Source organism: Neolamprologus multifasciatus, chromosome 15 (assembly GCF_963576455.1).
Source record: "Neolamprologus multifasciatus chromosome 15, fNeoMul1.2, whole genome shotgun sequence".
Lineage (NCBI taxonomy): Eukaryota > Metazoa > Chordata > Actinopteri > Cichliformes > Cichlidae > Neolamprologus > Neolamprologus multifasciatus.
Genome location: NC_140453.1, coordinates 21,157,148 through 21,179,110, shown reverse-complemented (window position 1 = coordinate 21,179,110; position 21,963 = coordinate 21,157,148). Strand labels below are relative to the sequence as shown.

The 21,963-nt window shown below is 40.3% G+C and overlaps 2 protein-coding genes across 2 annotated transcripts in view; one reads left to right on the top strand and one right to left on the bottom strand.

Annotated features, from left to right (window-relative positions):
• Positions 1–18,698, top strand: part of ift172 (intraflagellar transport 172) — a 55,685-nt gene extending 36,987 nt beyond the window's left edge. The window contains exons 35-48 of the mRNA XM_085131940.1: positions 3,188–3,317; positions 7,172–7,270; positions 7,416–7,525; positions 7,743–7,806; positions 8,289–8,375; positions 9,770–9,886; positions 10,957–11,067; positions 11,145–11,264; positions 12,431–12,526; positions 14,509–14,568; positions 14,767–14,865; positions 15,533–15,686; positions 16,759–16,850; positions 18,274–18,698. Of these exons, the coding sequence (XP_084988066.1) occupies positions 3,188–3,317; positions 7,172–7,270; positions 7,416–7,525; positions 7,743–7,806; positions 8,289–8,375; positions 9,770–9,886; positions 10,957–11,067; positions 11,145–11,264; positions 12,431–12,526; positions 14,509–14,568; positions 14,767–14,865; positions 15,533–15,686; positions 16,759–16,850; positions 18,274–18,363 (1,429 nt within the window). The 3' untranslated portion in view covers positions 18,364–18,698. The remainder of the gene's footprint in view (positions 1–3,187; positions 3,318–7,171; positions 7,271–7,415; positions 7,526–7,742; positions 7,807–8,288; positions 8,376–9,769; positions 9,887–10,956; positions 11,068–11,144; positions 11,265–12,430; positions 12,527–14,508; positions 14,569–14,766; positions 14,866–15,532; positions 15,687–16,758; positions 16,851–18,273) is intronic.
• A 524-nt stretch (positions 18,699–19,222) lies between these two features.
• On the bottom strand, positions 19,223–21,520 carry LOC146501997 (nuclear factor 7, ovary-like). Its single transcript, XM_085131941.1, has one exon. It carries the CDS (start codon positions 21,518–21,520, stop codon positions 20,135–20,137), a length of 1,386 nt encoding a protein of 461 aa, XP_084988067.1. The 3' UTR covers positions 19,223–20,134.
• Positions 21,521–21,963: the final 443 nt, after the last annotated feature.

Below are 21,963 nucleotides of genomic sequence, written 5' to 3'. Positions count from 1 at the left end.
GTCAAAACATCCGCAATAGAGCACTGGACTGGGGGAATGTGCCCGTCCTGAAACCATTGCTCAAAAGCTCGCCATTTGTACTCATAAAAGCCTCTACAGGACTACGCATGGGGCAGACCCTTAGCTATCAAATTTGATCTCAAAGTAGGTAACCATAAAGGCACCATAGATCCGGGCAGATGATCACTTCTCCTCTTGCCTGAGAGAGGAGGTCCCCACAGAGAGGAAGCTGCCAAGGACTTGCTGCTAGCAGACTGATTATCTCTGCATTCCACGACCTTGTTGGCCACCAGGAGGCAACAAGAATCAGAGAGATGTGCTGCTGATGCACTCTATCAAGAACTGGAGATATCACTTCAACTGGGGAAATGCATAGAGGAGCACGTCTGGCCATTGGTGTGCTAGTGCATCTATGCCCACGGGTGAATCACTGTCGATTATGGAGAAGAACATGGGGTAGTGAGTGTTCACCCTGGAGGCAAAAAGATCTACTTGCCTCGCCAAATAGATCCCGTATCTGGGCCAATATCAAAGGGGTGCAACCTCCATTCCCTCACTGGAATGGAGAGAAGGTCTGGAGAGAAGATCTGGCCCCAGGTTGAGATGGCCTGGAACATGGGTTGCTCTTAGAGACAGACATCGAACACTGCACCATAATAGCAGAGAGCGAGACAGCTTTAACAGGGGAAGGGAGCGTTTCCCTCCTTGCCTGTTTATGTAAGAGACCACTGTTGAATTGTCCATCCTGACTAGGAAATGTTGGCCCCTCAGAACTGGACAAAAATGCCTGAGCTAAGAACACAGCTAGCAGCCTTACATCATTGTGAAGCTCTGTGTCCAGACCCCTTTCTCTGATGCGCCATCGGACAGAACTCCCCACCCTCTTAGAGAAGCATCTGTGGACACCACCTTGTAAAACGACACTCTCCCAATCCAAGATCCCTGGTGCAACAGCCCGGGCTCCCACCGGTAGCTAGCATGCAAGATGCAGTTACTGTTAGCCTCCTCTGGAACTTTCTCCGCAAAGTCACCCATCTTTCCAGGGTTCCAGAGTGATGGAGCTGGTGACGAAGCACACAGACTTCAGGTCAGTCAGCGTTCTCCTAACCTGGACAATCCCCAGGCAAATGGGGCACGCGTCATTGCTGGTCACTATCATGCAAAGAGAAACTGCACCACTGAAGACAGTGGCAAACAGAAAATTTCTGTTTTGTTCACTTTGGTTTGATATCCATACCAAAACGCAAAGCAAAGCGCTGCACAGGAAGATTTGAAATTAGCGCTTTGTGGACAGCCTACACACCAGCTGTGGAGTGAAGGCTAACACCAACAAGGCAGTTGGGCTAACCTAAGCCAGCAGTAGTGATGGGTCGTTCGCGAACGAAATGGCTCTTAGAGCCGACTCTTTGAAGTGAACGACGCGAGCCGGCTCCTTATTGGGAGCCGTGAGGTTTTTTTTTTTCTTTCTCTCACCCTCTCTCTCGCCCTTTTTTCCGCTAAACTCCGCACACGCGGCCTGTACTTTACGCTGAGCAGAGGGGGGAGGGGCGTTAGTTACACTCAGAGCCAGAGAGAAAGAGAGCCAGGGACAACAACGTCACATTAGAAAGGTATAGTAATCATCCACTATTTTCAGTTACAGATGATAAAGGATTCAGAAATCATGCAGGCCCATATGACAGAGAATGTGCATCTTCTTTTTGTTTTAATATTTTAATTTATATTTAATCGTGTTGTGGTTTGCAGTGTTTTGTGTTGTTTCACGTTAAATTTGTTTAAAAGGAAAAAGCTTTTAAATGTAAATAGTTGTTTTTTGTATTATATGATTTATTTATTACATTTTATGTGGAGTGAATAAATAAAGTATATTTATGGTGGCCCTTAGAGACAAAGCATGTACAAACTCCAAAACACGTACAAACTCCTAAGCATGTACAAACTCCAAAACGCGTAAAAACTCCAAAACACGTAAAAACTCAGAAGCAAGTACAAACTCCAAAACACGTAAAAACTCAGAAGCACGTACAAACTCCAAAACACGTAAAAACTCAGAAGCACGTACAAACTCAGAATCACGTACAAAAGACAACAGAAGTGCTCCAGGATGCTAGGGCGCAGTGTTGAGCTTTTGTTTCCTAGTGGCTACACAAGCCAGGAAGTATCAACAACCGGATTTGGTGTGTGGTAGTAACAGGTAAATGAACTTTTTTTTTTTTTTAATTATTTGAATAAATATGAGTGCTTGTCTATAAATACACAAACAATACACACATGCTTTCAATTGTGTAATTTAAGTGATCTGGATAGCTCTGTTTTGGAAGTTCAGTAAACGCTAGAAATGTGTTTTGGAGTTTGTACGTGCTTTTTGGAGTTTGTATATGCTTTAGAGTTTGTACGTGCTTTGTCTCTAGGGGCCATATATAAACATATATAAATAAAACCACTTTTTTTTAACATTAGTAATTCCTTTTCTGCATAATTTTATATTATTGTTAATGATTAAATAATTAAAGCAACAAAACAACCTGAAGAGCCGGTTCGGAGCCGAAAGAGCCGGCTCTTTTTAGTGAGCCGAGCCGAAAGAGCCGGATCTCTAAAAAGAGCCGGAAATCCCATCACTAGCCAGCAGACATTGGAGCTAACTAGCAGTAGCTAGCTAGCCCAACCCAGTAGATATGCTCTTAGCGAGGTGAAGAGCGTTAGAACTGAGGGCTGATTGTGATGGCAGGGGGTATATGTGTAGGCAGGGCCATATGCATGTTGTCTGAGGCCATCCGCCTTAAAGGTGTGAATAGAGATTTCTTCAGCCAGGACAAACCGGGGCGGGATATCCCATACTATATGTGTTGTACGGAGTAAATCGACTGTAAGGGAACCCTAGCATTGACACAATTAACTGTCAATTTACCATTTAGTAATGGTGGTTATTATTATAGCATTAACTATTTTATGCCATGAAAGTTATGAACTGGTAAAATAACATAGAAATTAAATAAACCTATTGTGAAATGTTTAATATTTTTTAATCTAAAAAAAATAGTTTATTGCCTGTTGGTTCATGAAGAAGTAACAGCAAGTATGAGTTTGCTTTTATTACGGATTTGGAAAAGATTTAAAATGAGCATCATCTGAAGGGGACTTGTTTGTGCCTGTTTATGTGAGTCTGTGTGTTTGTTTGTGGTTTCAGGGGTGTGGAGGGCTTCTTGGAGCAGGCGAGAGAGTGGGAGCAGTCGGGTGAATATTCCCGGGCCGTGGAGTATTACTTGAAGGTTAAGGATGACTCAAACACGGCGCTGATGGAAAAGTGTTGGATGAAGGTAAAAAGAAAAAAACAACTGCATAGAACTGTTAATTCACATGATTATTAGTTCTTTTTAACAATATGAAATTAATAGTACGTTTTTTACACGTGTAGTTGCTACTGAATAAAGAAGCGCTTTTAAGTCTGTCATGGGTTTATTAGAGAGACAGGTTTGAAAAAACAAAAGTTAGCCTTTCACCTAGGCATATTTAAAAAGATCTTACCCTGAATATAGATTAAAATGGCTTATAGAATTAAAAACATATATATATATATACATTGTGAGGAGACCCTGGGGCAGACCCAGTACAGGCTGGAAATACTATCTCACAGCTAGCCTGGGAACGCCTTAGTGTTCCCCTAAGGCTAGAAGCTAGAGAAGGTGGCTAGAGAGAGGGAGGTCTGGGCTTCTCTACTTACGCTGCTGCCCCCGCGACCTATCGCCAGATAAGCGGAAGAAAATTGATGGATGGATGTATTGTGCAATTTATTTCGGTTTTATCAGGGGGGGAAAAGTCTCAAAAACTCACAAAAAAACTACACAAATATGATACACTAGACATAAGGGGTTAAGATAGTGAGTGGGAGGTTTAACCTTCTAGTACAACAGTCATCACAAGCTTTTGCAGTTAAATATTATTCACAAAATTTATTTTTACACCACAAACACTCCAAAAGGTCGAAACCAACTAAAGGATAAATGAATTATTTTCAGATCTTTGTCCTAGATGCACACGGAAACCTTATTCATATTTTGAAATGCCATAAATTAAACCATTACTGCAGCTCAGAATGTGAGAATCCCCTTTTCAGCTAGATTAACAGTATTAAATTGATTTGTCAACCTGCCGAAAATATCTACTTACATTGTGTCAAATCTTAAAATGAATTTAGCACTGCATTAAAATAAATCACAATCTGTAGTAAGTTGACAGTTTGGCTTCAAGGCTGCGGCCGACGGTTGAGGTCTCTGCAAAGGTCTGTCCACTCTTCATAGTTTTCTCTGTCTTCCTCTGAGCCGCTTTCCCTGGAGTGTTCGTTTTATCTTTGGCATCGCTGTACTGTTTGAGCTTTCATGACATAAAAACTACAGACAGTGATTTATAACCATTTCAAACAGTGTTTATTTCCCTAAAGAAGGAAATTATTCAGTAACTTATTCTCTGGTTCTGTAAAAATAGTCCAGAAATAAAAGAAAACTTCCCACCATGACCTTTAATGGGCGTACTGTAAATCTTATATTTAGACAGCATCAGTAATTACTTTTCACTTTTACTTTAAGCTCTATAGTGGGTGAAGGACAGAATAGATGTTTAACTATAGTCAAGAGTACCACTAAAGGTGGAGGAGGGCGAAAGGTCACCATGTCACCAACATCAATAGGTGATTTCTGCTGTGAGCATGAAGATACGTAGCACATACTGCATGTTATTGATTAAAGTGCAGAGGTCAGATTATTTGAAATGGGAATGGTCAATCTCCATGATTGTAAAGAATCTCTTGAAGAGATCACAGAGATCAATAGATAGGTTTTTTTTTTCCCAAGTGAGTTTCATTAGGTCAGAAAATGCTGCATCTGCATTACAGATGAGTCAGGCGATACACTGATTTAAGTTTTGAATTTTTGATTCCTTCCTGTAGTGCGCTTCATAATGACCTTTATTCCAATTATCAATTTTTTTAAGACATTATATTTAATAGGTGAAAGTGGGTGTTATCAAACATGCCAAATGCCTCACAGAAGTAGCTGATTCTAGCCTATTTAATGTAGAAGTGCTAAATCAGAGATTACACAGATGTTGTTTAAAAGGGACAATGATTTAAACACACACATTATAATTACAGCTAAAAGAATTCTGCAGTCTCGTTTACAGCTGTTTAGTTTTTCAATCTGAAACTGTTTTTAGTTCCTCAAACGTGAACTTTTCCTGCTTTATGGTGTTTTGTTTCTTTTTAAATTAGATTACCGTGGACTCTCTGTTTAAACCTGTGAAAATGAAATGTGGACATTTATTTTGTGCTATTTATATAATATATTTATAAATTAACTAGTTAACTATGAATGAAAATAGATAGAAACACAAGGTACAGCCGTATTGGAAATATTGCATTAGAAGAATTAAAGACTTTTTCTTCAACACACAAACAGCAAAGTCAGTTCATGTATCACCAACTATCCCCACAATCAGAATCAAATGGATTATATAATGATTACGGTGACATTATATTGCTTTTTGAGATGACAGATCATGACAATTTTATATTATCATCATTGCAAAGATCTCTTTTAATATATTTTTAATGTCATGAGCTAAACAGTTGAAGAAGTTGAACTCTTTCTCCCTCGAAGTATGACATCATCAGTGTCAGTACTGGTAGGGCAAAACAGCAGTGGTAATAAGAGGCAGTTTTTAAATATGTACCATTTCTTACACTGCGGTGGCTCAGAAACTGGTGGAATAACATCAATTTGGGGGCGACCGTGGTTCAGGGGGTTGGGAAACTCATCTTGTAACCGGAAGGTTGCCGGTTTGATCCCCAGCTCTGTCTGTCTTGGCCGTTGTGTCCTTGGGCAAGACACTTCACCTACCACCTACTGGTGTTGGCCAGAGGGGCCGATGGTGCGATATGGCAGCCTCACCTCTGTCAGTCTGCCCCAGGGCAGCTGTGGCTACAACTGTAGCTGCCTCCACCAGTGTGTGAATGTGAGAGTGAATGAGTAGTGGAATTGTACAGCGCTTTGAGGGTCTTGAAAAGCGCTATATAAATGCAATTCATTATTATTAATAGCCCCACCCACTTTCTTAACTGTGTCCTAAAAAGGTTATGAAAGAACTGCTACTTTTTTAAAATTTGGTTTTATAATATTTTTGCTGTACAGAATATCAAAAATGCCAAACACACATATTGTAAGGAGAGAAAAAAACAGGAGCAAAAGCAAGTTTTGTACATTATATGTCTCGGTGTACACACACATACTAAACGTATGTGTGACTGAGAATAAAATGCAAAAAATTAGAATAAAATACACTTGAAGTAGGAAAAATAAGACACAATAAATATTTTTTATTGAAAAAGTTGAGGAAAATATTGTGCTACAGTACCCACAACATTTAAAAAAATGTAGTTCAGAACAGATACAAAACAACAGAAAAATATAGTAGTTAAATATGAAATAGCTTAAGTCCATACTGAATATTGTGGCAGGTATTATTTTAAGAAGTGGAAAAGGTTTTCTGTATCTATCCTCATGGCAGTGAAGCGGAAACAGACGTTCAGCTGCATGTCCAGTCAGTGTTTCGATCCCGGGCTTCTCCAATCTGCATGATGACATGTGTGAATGTGTTCATGACCAGGATGAATCACAGTATGTGTGTATATGTGTGAGTGGGAGTCAGGTGCCTTGAGTGCTCAGTAAGTGCAGAAAAGTGCTATATAAATACCACTAATACCGAGTCCATATGCAGAAGATAAAATAAATCAGTACTGGCTTTATCTACATATGGTACCCACTCTTTCTGTCTTCCTATCCAGAATAAACTCTCTTGTCCCAAGCTACATTTTCTCAAACCAGAAAACGGAGAGGTTGATGAAAAGGAAATGCAGAATCTATCAAAAGGGTTTCATAGATTTGTTGCCCATTAATACCAAAAACACGCTGCCTACCTCTATTCTATTTCATGAAATAATTGCAAAAATAAACCCTAAAGGAAAAAAAAAAGAAACGTCTTGAGTAGACTTGAATAACAAAATAATGACAAAACTAAATGTTATATTTCTATATATGGTTTGAATGGATTTTTCCTTTTTGCGTCTTTTTGGGTGTCCTGTACTGTTTGGCATGTGCACTCGCTGTGTGCATATGTCCAGGCGGCAGAGCTGTCCATCAAGTTCCTGACAACAGATGTAGCAGTGCAGGTGATCCAGGTGGTCGGACCACGACTCGCACAGCTGAGGAAGTTCAACGCCGTGAGTGAAAACACACGTAGATGCAGTTAATAAAACAATACACACACACACACAATCCAAATATATATGCTCTTATAATGTCCAAGCATCTAATATCTGACCAGTTGCCTCTTTCCTGTGTCCTGTTCGTATTTGCTTGTTGAAGGCTGCTGAGCTCTACTTAAACATGGACCTCATCAAAGAGGCAATCGATGTCTTTATTGAGGGTGAGGAGTGGAACAAAGCCAAGAGAGTCGCCAAGGAGCTGGAGCCGAGGTTTGAGAGCACACAAACACACACAAACACTCGAGTGTATCATAGTTATTACGGGCAGAACAGCAACAAAGACAAGGGCCGACATTGAATTAAAACTCAGAATAGAAGAAGCGAACAGAAAGACGAAGACATGCTGGTTATTTTTTCAATGTCATATCAGTTTTATTAAGCATGCGTGCCTCTCTGCCCTGTTTCTTATGAATCTGATATTTGACAGGTATGAGGACTACGTGGACCAGAAGTACAAGGAGCACCTTAAAAACCAGGGCAGAGTGGAGTCTGTAAGTACAAGTATACACTCTATGACACCCTGAACCAAACAAATAAAAAAAAAAAGAAAAGCTGACATGTTATCAAGCTAATATTGACTCAATTATGACAAAATTCAGCTTCCAAAATCATTCCAAGCAGTTTGGTCCAGAAAAATAACGTTTTGTAACGTTATTTTTCTGGAAAAAAGAGATAAAAAAAAGATAAATATCTTTCATTTGATCCATTTCTGTAGTAAACAGCAGCATGTTCCTCCCAGAATAAGAATTTGTTACGTTTCACTGAGATGATTTTACAATGATTGCTGTATTTCCTGCACCATTTCACTGCTCTGTGGAGCCCTACATGTCCTCCGAGTTGTTTGCCTGTGCCATTTGATAAATGTGAGCAGAGAAAGACAGAAAATGTAATGGTCTCATTTCAAGTTTCATGCTGTGTTTCTTAGAGGTGAAAAAACAGTTTGTTTTTATTTTTGATGACTGTGTTCGTTCAGCTGGTGGGAGTGGATGTCATGGCGGCCCTGGACATCTACGCAGAAAGAGGCCAGTGGGAGAAGTGCCTGGAGACGGCATCCAAACAGGTATGTCTTGTTTGATGTTATTAAGAGTTCATATTATATTGTCACCTCTTTTGTTTTTCGGGTTGTTAAGCAAACAACTTTTGCTCAAATCAGGGTTTTAAAGTTCTAAAACAAGTGAACTCTAAAGCAGGTCACAGGGGAAAGAGTCATTCCTCGTTACTTCAAACAACCAGGAACTTTGTGCGAATTTGTTGGGAAGTAGGGATGGAGCGATGATGCTGGGAAATCTACAGGGAATCCGGTGATTCTGATAAGGTATTACACATATAGGCAGCGGGCTAAAATCCCAAGCAGTTTTAGAGCAAAAGCAGATAACCAGGTGAGGTCAAGGTGTTAGAGTTTTAGACAAAGCAGTGAGCAATTGATAAACTAGAGGTTAAGTGATGCCAGTACTACACTATGGGATGAAACAATCACTGAGCGGAGTTCAGGTCTGGAGCTTTATGATGCAGGTAGGTGATAATGATGAGCAGATGCCCCAGCTGAAAAAGCATGGACAAAAACAACATGTACAGTCAGACCGGTGACCGGTGGTTGTAACTTTTCTTAGAGTGGGAGAGGGTCAAGGATGAGCCGGACTGAAGGTATAGGAATATATGATCTGATGGGGAATGTTCTTTGTTTGAGAAGGTATAAAAGAGTTCAGGGGGGGGGGTCCTTCCTCAGAAAACTGTTTTGGTGTTTGACTTGAATGTTTTCTCCACTGCAGTGTTTTGTTTTTTTTTTCTTTTTCCTTAATAAACCTCACTTCAAAGACACGCTCACCTGGTGGTTGCAATTTTATTTAAGATTGTCCACAACAGAAACAAAGAGGACTAACCATGTCCTAGCTGCAGCTAATTTGTTGTTACCTCCAGTAAAAATGTGCTGCAAGGCTCCAGGAAAGCACTTCCAATCCTTCTTAGAGCCGAATCCAAAGTGTCCATGTCTGGAAATGAGATGATCCACTTTGGAGCTTTCTCAAATTGTATTACAAGTTAATTTGAGACATTAATCGAACACTTTTCGGCACTGAGGGGGTGGTTCTTGTTTTGGGTGGGTCCCATCCGAAGTCCCCCCTGATTCAACCCCGGTGATATCAGACAGAAAAGCAACTTTGCAGCAGCTAAGTAGTTTATGTTGATTTATGTTTCCCTCCAGTGGGCCTTAATGTGCAGTTTTTTTATGAACTAGCTAAACTCATCCCCGCACTGTGGCAATATTCAGACAAATAAGGCCTGCATGGGCATTTCTGTCACACAAGATGAAGCATATTCGGGCGCTCATGGACAATTATTTCTGCTGAGGCAACACTTTTTTTTCTTGTGCTTTTTGGTCTTCTTTGCTCGTTAACAGGCCTCATTGACCTCATTGTTTCTGTCAGGCTTCATAATTTTTGTGTTGTGTTTTGTCAGACCTTTCAGATCCTCCATAAGTACATTGCTCTGTACGCAACACATCTCATCAAGGATAAGGAAGCTCCAAAGGCTGTTCAGCTCTACATACAGCACGGAGTACCACCAAACCCTCAGGTACACACACACTTCTTATAGCTAATTCCATTCCCACCTAGTGGGTACCCTAAAGGTACATTATCCTTCTTTCACTGCCTGATAACCCAAGTTTCCCTCTTTAATGTAGAATATCTACTCTTAGTTTTGTAGTCTTCATAGAAGGTGAAATTATATAAATATTCCAACCAAGTATCACAGCAAAATGTGTTATAGACATGCCAGTCCACCATGTCCATTTCACGCTTTGCCTCTCTGCTGTGGCCAGTTAGGCAAAGAAAAGATAAAGTAAGCATAGAGAGACCACAAACAGATTGGGGTGTGGTGCATTTTGTGCAAGATTTTGGCACAATGGGGATGTTTGCATAGTTTCAAACAACCCACATGTTTTTATGCAGTTCAGTGTCGACAAGATTGCATTGATTGCCAAGATTGTCGACTTTGTTGTTATGTACAGTGTGAGTCTCAATTAGCACCACAAAAGCCAAATAGCTAGTGTTTCTTAAGCATAATAAACCAATTTCTTCTCCAGTTTTTACCCCTCAGCCGTATTGGCGTCACCCTGCTATGCAGGCAGGTGGCGTGGACACCTAAGTTTGGGAATGCAATAGCTTGAAAATGAGACGATATAGGATTTTCAAATTGACAGCATAGGTGTAAAATCTCAGACGAGTTTGAAAGTAAAGGTCAGACATCAGGTTTTCTGAAAATTACCCAAGATGTTCTAATTAAACCATAGGTGTGTCTATTAGAAGGCTGAGGGGTAGCAGTGGGCACTGCCAGTATTTTTGTTTGCTATAAAGCGGTATTTACAACAAAACTCTATGTTACCTTAAGAGCTTGGAGCCCTGGTTTACAGATTTTTATGGTTCTTGAGTCAGTCAGTTCCAGATTATTTCAATAGACAATAATATCAGTGACTTTAGGAAATTATATTTACACAAATAAAAAGCAAACTGACTGTGAAAAGGCAGCTGTATTTTATTTTAAAAAAATATATTTTGATTTCTATTACAGCCTTAACAACATGATTAAAAAGAGACATCTCTTGCTTATTATTTTTTACAAGCTTTGCCATTTTTTACAATCAGAACTTTAACATCTACAAACGCCTGTTCCTGGACCTGATTAACCTTCCCGACACCGATGGACCAGAGTCCTACCGCATGTTCGCCGACCTCCGCAATTTCTTCTTCCAACTGGTAAATCAAAATTAGTAAATGCCTTTATCGACCCATTTTAAAAAACATGAAAATAAGTTTGTTTGCTGTGATTTCAGTGTGAGAACATGTCCAAATCAACCGAGGCAAACACTCCGGCTCATGAAGATTTTGAACAGATGCTGCTAATCTCTCACTGCTACGCCACAAGATCTGCTGCTAAAGGAGTCGAGCAGCTGGTATGAAAACGCAAACAGCACCTGCCTAAATACAGAATATTTAAGAATGAGGACATCTTTGAAAATGACTTTGTAAAAGTTGCTCATAATTGGTGAGAATTCAATAATAGAACAAAGCACTGTGAAGCTTGGAGTCATGGGTAACAGCATAGATGATGTTGGGTTAGAGAACTGATGGATGTGAACAATACAAGGTGAAAACATGGTGGATCTATCCACAATACAAGGTGTTTTCACCTTGTATTGTGGATAGATCCACCATGTGAACTGCAGAAAATGTGACCAGCAAGGCAACATTTGCCTGCCACCTCCTATTCGCTGGTTTATTTCTGTCCGCACAAATCATCATAAAATATCATCTAAACTAACTCCTACAGCCATGTTTCCCTCACAAAAGGTCACTTGATTTCTGATTAGTTTTAGACAAAATTTGTCTTCAAATTGTTCAAATTATTTAGTGTTTTTAGAGCATGTATGTATTGCAAGAAAAAAGTTCTGTGTCTTTGCTCAGAAAAATAAAAACGTGACCAGATTTCATTTTGGTCCCGAGGTCATCTCCTGGTGCACCTTGGATGCTTCCAGTACTGCTTCTTCTATTTTTAGATGTCCTCCTGTAAGCCTCTTTCTGACCACCTGCACATTACCATCTGTGATGTATACTCGATCTTTGCCTTTCATTTTGGGAAAGAAGACAATGTCACCAGGAACCAGACACCGCTGGACATTATAGAAGACTTCAGTGATGATAGTCTGACCTAAGCTAAACAGGAATCCATGAGGGGAGTTACCAAGTAGACAAACAAAAAGAAACTAAAAATACACAGAGCTGAAAGTGCACAGGTGAACATAGTTGAGACTTGGCCAGGCAGTCTTAAAAAAAGCACAGGAAGGATGCACAAGGAGGTAATTACCAAAATAAAACAGGAAGTGAAAACAGTGGAAGTCAAAGAAACAAACAGATAGACGAAACAGGAGGAGACTCTAGAAAAATGTGAACACTTAGAAACATGAGTATGAATATCAGTTAAATTATAACAGGGAACAAGACAAAAAAAGACCATGTCATGGTACAAATCTAAACCTCTGCTAGGTAACTGATGATGATATGTAGGAAGCTTTACTTTGGGGTTTTTTAAATGTTCTCTTCTTCCTCTGTGCATTTTCAGATCAGTATAGCAACCAAGCTCTCCGTGTCTCTGCTGCGTCACACTGAGCTTGTTCCTGCGGACAAGGCTTTCTATGAGGCGGGCCTGGCCTGCAAGGTGAGTCCACCAATTAGAGAGGATGAGGTGCAGCTGTTCTGCTTTGGTAGTGCTGATGGGTTTTTTTTAGTTGCAGGTGCATGTCGATAGTCTAAAATGTTCCTCCTAGACCACAAAATTCAATGAGTTTTCTCCACAAAGTTGGTAATATTCCCAGATTGAAGTACAGGGTGGGCCATTTATATGGATACACCGTAATAACATGAGAATGGTTGGTGATATTAAAGTCCTGTTTGTGGCACATTAGTATATGTGAGGGGGCAAACTCCTCAAGATGGGTGGTGACCATGGTGGCCATTTAGAAGTCGGCCATCTTGGGTACAACTTTTGTTTTTTCAATAGGAAGAGGGCCATGTGACACATCAAACTTAATGGTAAAGTCACAAGATAAACAATGGTGTGCTTGGTTTCAACGTAACTTTATTCTTTCATGAGTTATTTACAAGTTTCTGACCACTTATAAAATGTGTTCAATGTGCTGTCCATTGTGTTGGATTGTCAATGCAACCCTCTTCTCCCACTCTTCACACACTGATAGCAACACCGCAGGAGAAATGCCAGCACAGGCATCCAGTATCCGTAGTTTCAGGTGCTGCACATCTCGTATCTTCACACCATAGACAACTGCCTTCAGATGACCCCAAAGATAAAAGTCTAAGGGGGTCAGATCGGGAGACCTTGGGGGCCATTCAACTGGCCCACGACGACCAATCCACTTTCCAGGAAACTGTTCATCTAGGAATGCTCAGACCTGGCACCCATAATGTGGTGGTGCATCATCTTGCTGGAAAAACTCAGGGAATGTGCCAGCTTCAGTGCATAAATAGGTAAACACATCATCATGTAGCAATTTCAAATATCCAGTGGCCTTGTTGACCTTTCCATTGATGAAGAATGGACCCACTATCGTTGTACCCCATATACCAAACCAAACCTTCACTTTTGTTGTTCCAACGGTCTTGGAGGGATCCATCCAATGTGGGTTAGTGTCAGACCAATAGCGGTGGTTTTGTTTGTTAACTTCACCATTCACATAAAAGTTTGCCTCATCACTGAACAAAATCTTCTGCGTGAACTGAGGGTCCTGTTCCAATTTTTGTTTTGCCCATTCTGCAAATTCTGTGTGCTGATCTGGGTCATCCTCGTTGAGATGCTGCAGTAGCTGGAGTTTGTAAGGGTGCCATTTGTGAATAGCTAATATCCGCCAAAGTGATGTTCGACTAATGCCACTCTCCAGTGACATGCGGCAAGTGCTACGCTGTGGGCTTTTGCTGAATGAAGCTAGGACAGTCACTGATGTTTCTTCATTAGTGACAGTTTTCTTGCGTCCACATTTTGGCAAATCCAACACTGAACCAGTTTCACGAAACTTAGCAAGCAGTTTGCTAACTGTAGCATGGGGGATGGGTGTTCTCGTAGGGTTTCTTGCATTGAAATCTGCTGCAATGACCCGGTTACTGCATTCACCAGATATCAACACAATTTTGATCTGCTCACATGTTAACCTCTTCGATATGTCAATGGCTGTGAACAAAGAGAAACTTGTAAATAACTCATGAAAGAATAAAGTTACGTTGAAACCAAGCACACCATTGTTTTTCTTGTGACATTACCAATAAGTTTGATGTGTCACATGGCCCTCTTCCTATTGAAAAAACAAAAGTTGTATCCAAGATTGCCGACTTCTAAATGGCCACCTTGGTCACCACCCATCTTGAGGAGTTTGCCCCCTCACATATACTAATGTGCCACAAACAGGACTTTGATATCACCAACCATTCCCATGTTATTACGGTGTATCCATATAAATGGCCCACCCTGTACATTTAAAAATGCATTGTATACTTCAGGTAGTCCATGACTACTTACAAGCCTTTAACTCTGCTCTATTGGTGATTGGCCATTAGAGGATAATCTTTTTGAAGGAGCAGATACTCTCGGTCTAGTGTTGATTCTACGTGTTATGTTTTTAATTCTGGCAGGCTATTGGCTGGGAAAACATGGCCTTCATCTTTCTCAACCACTTCCTGGATCTGTGCGATGTATGTATTGTAGAAATCTTTATTTGTGACCTTTCTGTTATGTATTCTGTGAATATCAGCAAAATCCCATTATAACACCATTACACCATCTGAAGTTTTAATGTGCAAAACAGGAAGTTTGCCAAAGAAAATTTTTATGTTTTTTAAGACTTTAAAATTGAATCTTTTCATTTGTGATTGGCTGATTTTGTTGTCCAGGGCATTGACGAGGGGACTCTGGACACTCTGGACCACACCGACTTCCTAGACACCGACATTCCCTTTGAGGTTCCAGTTCCCACCAAACTCTGCGTCACAGTAAGACATCATCACCGCCCACCAAACACATATCCCACCGGATGCGCTGCGGTCAGACTGATAGATGAAGACAATATTGGTGATGTGCTACAAATCAGATCTGGTGCAGTTAGTGTCACATTCCTCTGTGATATTCTTTACAAATGAGCACAGATGACAGATCGCTCCATTTAAACACCCAGTCTTAAGCTGCAGGGTCGCAGTAGCTGCAAATTAGAAAGTATCGGCAGGCAAACAGGTGGCCTGTGGGCTAAATCAGGCCCTCTTAACAAAAATCATATTTCACATTTTCCTGTTTATAGGTCACATTAAAGCTTGTTTTTATTAGTTATTTTTATTATCTTGGTTATAGCTTCTTAAATATGATGACCAAAATTTGGGGGTTTTAAGAGTTGGGGTTAGAGAAATTGAAAAGAATAATAGTAACTATATAACAGCCCATTTAAGATTACTTTGTCCAAAAGTCTTCTTTTGTCTGAACAAGCTCAACCTATTCCTGTTTATGACACAGTCACTGAGTTTCTGTGTAGGAAACTCATATCACTGCAGGCTGACATCACACAAACCGTATTTTTTTATGTAAAAAATCTAACTCAACCTGACATGCAGCTCAGTTGCAATGAGCAATGTTTAGAAACGCTGTCTGAAAACAGCGTGTGTGTTACAGGTTGCCCAGCGGGACCAGATCCGCGACTGGGTGCTTATGGTGTCCATGGACCATCGGCTCGAGCAGGTTCTGCCACATGACGAGAGGAACACATATGAAGCCTCGCTGGTGGCCGCCAACACCGGCCTTCGCTCGCTGCCCTGCGTCCTCACCGGTTAGACACACACACACACACAGAAACACTCAAGCATGTCCAAGACTTATCAAAGTTTTGTTAAATTCAAAGATTGAAAAGAGATCAGAGGGGGGAAAAACTCCAAACTGATGTGATGCAATAGAGAAAAGCAAAAAGCAAGAAGAAAAGTTTCATCATTTATTTTGTGGAAAACATGAAATAATTTAATAAAAAATTGTGTAATTACCATAAAGTTGCAACATGTTCTTTGTTATTTGGAGCTTTTATAGTTTACCTGTTGTTAAACTTTCTTCTCACACCCATGATGTTTGCATACAGTGCTGACATTTACACAACATCTAATTTACTAAAAAGATAAAGTATGGTGTCATTGGGGATTTTGAATTCTAATCCACTTTGCAATGCACGAGATTTCACACATGCTTTAACATGAGCATGTTGATGTAATGAAATCTAAATTCAGGAAAGCGTAGAGCTGTTGTTTGAGGTGTTTTGGAGATTTAAGATGGATTTGTTCTCAAATAAATGTTAATTTTCACCTCTGTGTTATTTGAAGAAGGTAATCTGTATTTAAGGGAGACCTGTTTTGCTCATTTCTATCTTCATGTTTTTACTCTTGGTCTCTACTAGTGAAGCTTTTTGTTATTCTCTTATATATCTTATACTGAACCTTAGTGCAGCCGCTCAATTCACCTTTTTTCTAGTTCCGAACCTTAAAGCCAATGTTCTTTTGATTGGCTACCTGTCACAAACAGAAGGTTTGATCAGCATATCCTCTCTCACTGTGAACAGCACTGACATGAAACTGTGGCCTTGTGTAATATTAATCCAGCAATAAAACAGTATATATGTGACAGAGAAAGAAATGTATAATAGGTCCACTTCAAGAACCTTCATGTAAAACCTAATGGACCATTCAACGATTTTCTTTCTTGAATTTTAATATGAAATGATAGCTACTATATAATAGAACACTATCATACACAAAACATGCTGTGGCCTTGCTGTAAGTGTTGATTCTCCAGTTTGCTGCGTGACTGTGCAGTCATACACAGCATGTAGCCTCGCTCTGTGGTGTTCCTGCTTTCAGGCTACCCCGTGCTGAGGAATAAAATCGAGTTCTCTGCTGCGGGGAAAGCAGCCAACAAGGAAGACTGGAACAAATTCCTCATGGCCACGAAGGTGAGATCAAACAGAGAAACTGTGTTTTTGTAAGCTGAAAAATTTCCGTGCATATAAAAACAACACAAATTGATCTCTCCTTCTTTCTGAATGAAAAACCTCATGAGTGTATTTGACTCCATGGGGACTGTAATTAAATGCAGTGTCATTCAAGGTTCTGAGGAGTTTTGATTAGTTTCGAGGAACTCAAAACTCCTAAAACTTACCCAGATTGTCTGTCCTCAACTTAAAATTGGTTGAGAGAGAAAGGAACTCCCATCATGGAGCAGTACTCAAAACTTTTCTTTTCTTTCTGTTTTTTCAAAGCAAAGGCATGAAGAAAACATTTCCTTCAGGTTCAACTCTCTTTGAAACAGCGCTGAACTTTAGTGAAAATGCTAATGTTGGATTGTAATTCATAGGATTCATTATAACTAGAAAAAAAATAATGGTGCATGAGTTAGAGCTCAACACTTCTTGGCTTCTTATAACTCTAAATCATATTTTACTGTTGATAATATCATGTTTGTGTTACTTCAAGATGTTCTGCAAAAAATAGAGAAAAATAAGATTGGCTGGGCACCACCACCAGTCATTAGGCAGTTGCCGGAGGCTGCTGGATAGTTGCTAGGTAAAATCGATCACTAAGAAGGCGCTAAACCAGAGACCTATTTGAGATTGGTATGGTTGCTAGCATAGTTTGCATAGAAGACACAGAGTTATCTGCAAACGCTCGCCGTTTACTCTCCAAATTGGAAAAAGTACAGCATAAAATGGAAACAGACATGTGCCTTCAAAATAAAAGTTCTACCTTACGTGCAAGCAACATATTTTGAATGGTGCAACCTTTACTTTGAAGACGAATGTTCTTCATTTCCCATTTACATTGTGTTTTTCCCAGTTTCACTAAAACTTGGCAGGTAAATACTGATTACTGATATAATACAAGTCAACATGGCAACCAGCTAACAACCAAAGCAATTTGAAAGAGAATTTCAGTGCAGCACCATATACATCTTTGTGACTAGTTACGTGATAGTGACTGCCAGCAACCACTCACCAATTGGTCGCAGAATACATACTTTATCATAGCAATCAGTGGTTACTTGGGGCCAATGGCCACCAGCTAAAGACCAGGTCTGGGTGAATGGGGCTAGCGCTTGAGTTCACTTAGCAACTTCTAGCAACTACTCATTAACTGACTTGGGAATACACATTTTTCCCCTGCGACTGGTGGTTCACAACTGGCAAAGCATGAAACTGAGGCCTAACCTTTCTGAGTCTTACAATACTGAATTAGTTCATCACATTGAGAGAAATGAAAACAGTGGTGCTTATTTGAGTTTGAATCAGCAGATGAATATACATAACATCCTTACCTCCCTTCTCACGTGTGTTTCCTGATGGTTTGTTGTCTGTGTTTCTCTCCTTCACCTCCCCACAGACCACTCACAGTCCAGAGTGTCAGGATGTCCTCGAGTTCATCAGGCAGTGGTGTGGCGGCCTGCCGGCGTCTGGATTCTCCTTCCGCTGATAGAACGACCTGCAGCTCTGCCCTGTGCCTTTTTTTTATTACTCTGTTACACACTTTGAAACACCTGCTCTTCCTTCTATTCTTCCTCATCTTTTCTTTCCGCAAATTCAAACATTTCACAGGAAACCATCTATTTTATTGTCCCCAGAACGTCCTACTTACTTTCTAAGCCCAGAGGAGAATACACAATCCCTTCATTTCAGTTTAAACCAGTTCATGATTTTCTTCTTTAAAAGGCACCTTAAAAGTATAGTTAAACTGTTAACTGTTATGTGTTACATGTTATAAGTTAAACTGTAAATTGGTAAAATGATAATAAAAGTACATATACATGACTTTGAACCTTAACAATTGACAATTTAAGAATTCAAGAAATATATTTAGTGCTTTTTTCTGATTCATAGTAAACATCAGCTAGCAGCCTGTTAGAAAATTGAAATGACTGAGAAATGTAGCACTTTGATCCGATTTTGCAGTTTCTGCTAGTTTCTGGTCATTAGAGTAAGATACTAGGCTGACAAGAGTCAATAAGCATTTTTATAACATTACTAGTCTTAGAATTTGACCACTGTCAGAGCAAAAGCACAAGATAAAAACTCGTATTTATTAGAATTCAGGTTCACATATTTCTGAAGCAACCTCAAAAATTATCAGTAAGGAGCTCGAAATGTTTCATAAAACAGTTAACAACAAAAAAATAGACAGTGCTCTTCTTTGAAGCCTCAAAACACAGAAGAAAAAACAAAAACCTGTTCATATGCTCAGTGTGTGTTGGCCCCAACCACAAGCCCTTTTAGTTCCTGACCAAAAACACACAAAAAGTTATTTCCTGAAACAGCTCTTGTGCTGTAGTTTAAGATAAAAATGAATAAACTTTGTTGGGGAATAATTTCAGCGGCGGATTAATCCTTGTTTGGTGCTCTACTGAGAGCGGTGCAGAATCAAAACAAACTCAACATCAGAGCTCTAAAGCACCAAGGAATACAATGCATCGGGATGAAGTGATGCTGTTTGCTTTTGTTTTTTCCAAGATGTTTCATTTTTGTTATTTATTTTATCCTCTGACTGGTCAGTTTATCCCAAGGTGCAGTCACCATGGAAACACATATCATCCATCTAGTTGTTTCTATGTATTTTCTCATCATCAGAAGGACTTTGTCTCAGGTTTCCGTCTGTGAAGGCTTTCCTCTGCAGCAGATATTACAATACTTAATAACCTGACACTATGATGCTGTGGTGGCGGTTTAGGATTGTTTAATGTCTGCAGACTAAATTGAGTTCTTTTCTCTGTGAATGTTTTTCAGAGGCCAGTAATGTTTGGCAAAGCTTTTACTGAGTGTTCAATATGGAATATACTTTGTTTAATAAAGTTGCAATATAAAAATGTTCAGTGGTTTCTAAGCTTTCATCATATCCTGCTTCATGCTTCTTTGTGACTGTAATGAGTGGAACCACATTCAGCTTTATGTTAAGCCATTAAGATGTAAATTTACCAATTTTAGCATTTTAGAAAGAAAAAAACAGCTCATCATCTGAAGCATAGTTGATGTTGATTTATTTAGATGTAAAAGCCACTGTGGTGGTGTGTAGAGGCAAAACTAGAAAATATATGTCATTGCCCAAAACCTAACCAAGCTAACTAGCTTTAGCTGATAACTTGGTACTCCACCATCATCCAAATATGGATATTTTGACCGTATCTGACCGCAATACTAAAGGCTTTAAAATACTAGTCCACAAACCAATAGGTCATTATCCTCTCTGTTGGAATCTAACAGGTATTATTTAGTAATATTGTTTCAGGTAGTATCTTTAATAGGCGTTTATCACTTGTGCCTATAACTGGGAACAGGGCCTCAGTGGAGGTACATGAGTTGGAGTATATGAGACTGTCGAGATCAGAGAAACTCAGCACCCCTGTGTCACAGTCCAAACAAACTCTGATCCTCTTGATCCTATTCCTCACTGAAAGAACAGAGGCTGAATTTGATGGTGAGGATGCTTTGTATTTACCTTTACAAAACTCCATTGTCCATAACCCAGAGTGCGAGCCTAAATGTCCTTTCCTTTGGACTGACTCTGGTGCCACACCCAGTATCCAGTGTGAACTGTGTCCAAGTTCAACTTCCCAGCTGTGAAGCCCTGAGTTAAATCCCTGAGAGCCGAGGGTGATGCAGAAGCTGTCAAATCTCTCCGGGTTGTTGGGACACTCTACTGTCCGTCCCTGTTTAACACTGCTCAGATCTTCAGACAGGTTGAGTCTTGGATGGGCAGTGTTTGGATCCAGAATCACAGGAGTATACGAGCTGGCCTCAGCCATCTTGTTCAAGATGTTGAAGGTCAGATTGCCCAGGTGTTTGGCCTGGTCCAGCAAAACTCCTAGAAGAAGCTCTGGATCACCCATCAGGAGATGCTCCTGGACCTGTTCTGCTGTAGCCTTGTAGTTGTTTAAGAAGAAGGTGTCTTCAGCTCTCAGCTCTTCCTCTGTCGCTCTGATAATTTGCGAAAGAGCTGCTATCTCTCTTCTCAGAACGTCCATCTTCTCCTTCAGCACCTCACGCTTCCGCCTTTCTTCTGCACTCACAGCAGCAATCCTGGCCTTCTCTTCCTCTTCTAGAAACTTGTGAAGCCTCTTGAACTGCTTCTTTATCTGCTTCTTTGTGTCTTGAGCCTGGACTTTAACATGTTCTGTTGTTTGGGTGTAGTTTCCTTTAGTTTGTTTCAAGAGCTTCAGCTTCTCCTGTAAAGGCCTCAGGTGTTTTTGAAGCTCGTCTCTGTGATCACGTGCAGCTTCATCAACGGGTCTGAACTTGTGATCCGCGTTATTTTCGGAGTCTCTGCAGATTAAGCACACTGGTTCCTGGTGGTCCAAACAGAAAAGTTTGAGTTTCTCTGAGTGCAGGCGGCACAGAGCCTCAGACTTCTGATCACTCTCCAGTAAAAAGACCTCACACAGATTCTTCAGTGCCAAGTTGCAAGGTGGGTGTTTCTTCCCAGATATGCGCTTACAAACAGGACACTCGAGTGCTTCTTTCCTTCTCCACCATCTCCGGAGGCAGACTTTACAGAAGCTGTGGCTACAGGAAAGAAGAACTGGATCTTTAAAGATATCACAGCACACGGGACAGTGGAGGTTGGCCTCTGATCCGGAGGCCATTTTCTCTCTGAGTGAAGCCAAAAACACAACAAGCAGGTTGCCAAAAGTGTTTCGCTTAATTCTATAGCAATACTTCCCGTCGGGATTTCACTCGGGCTGCAGTATTCCAGTTTGGCTCCCTGTACCACCATCCCGCTCAGATGCAGGTTATGTCTGGTGCGTCTTCTTCCAGTGGAAACATAATAACTTGAGTGAGTCAGAGAATGGGAGGTGCTTTCTCAGTGGTTTTCCTCTAAATGCTCAGCTGTAATAAACCAGCGGTGTATTTCATTCCTCTGTGTTAGCGTAATTGGTTTGATGGATACTGCCATTTTCCTTCAGGGCACGCTGACTCATCCTGGCAGACTGATCTTGGATCTCTTTGCCAATCAGAAACTAAATACATTAAGCTCAAGAGTGTGTTTTTAGTGTTTTAAAGGTTAACGCCACCGGTTACATATCAT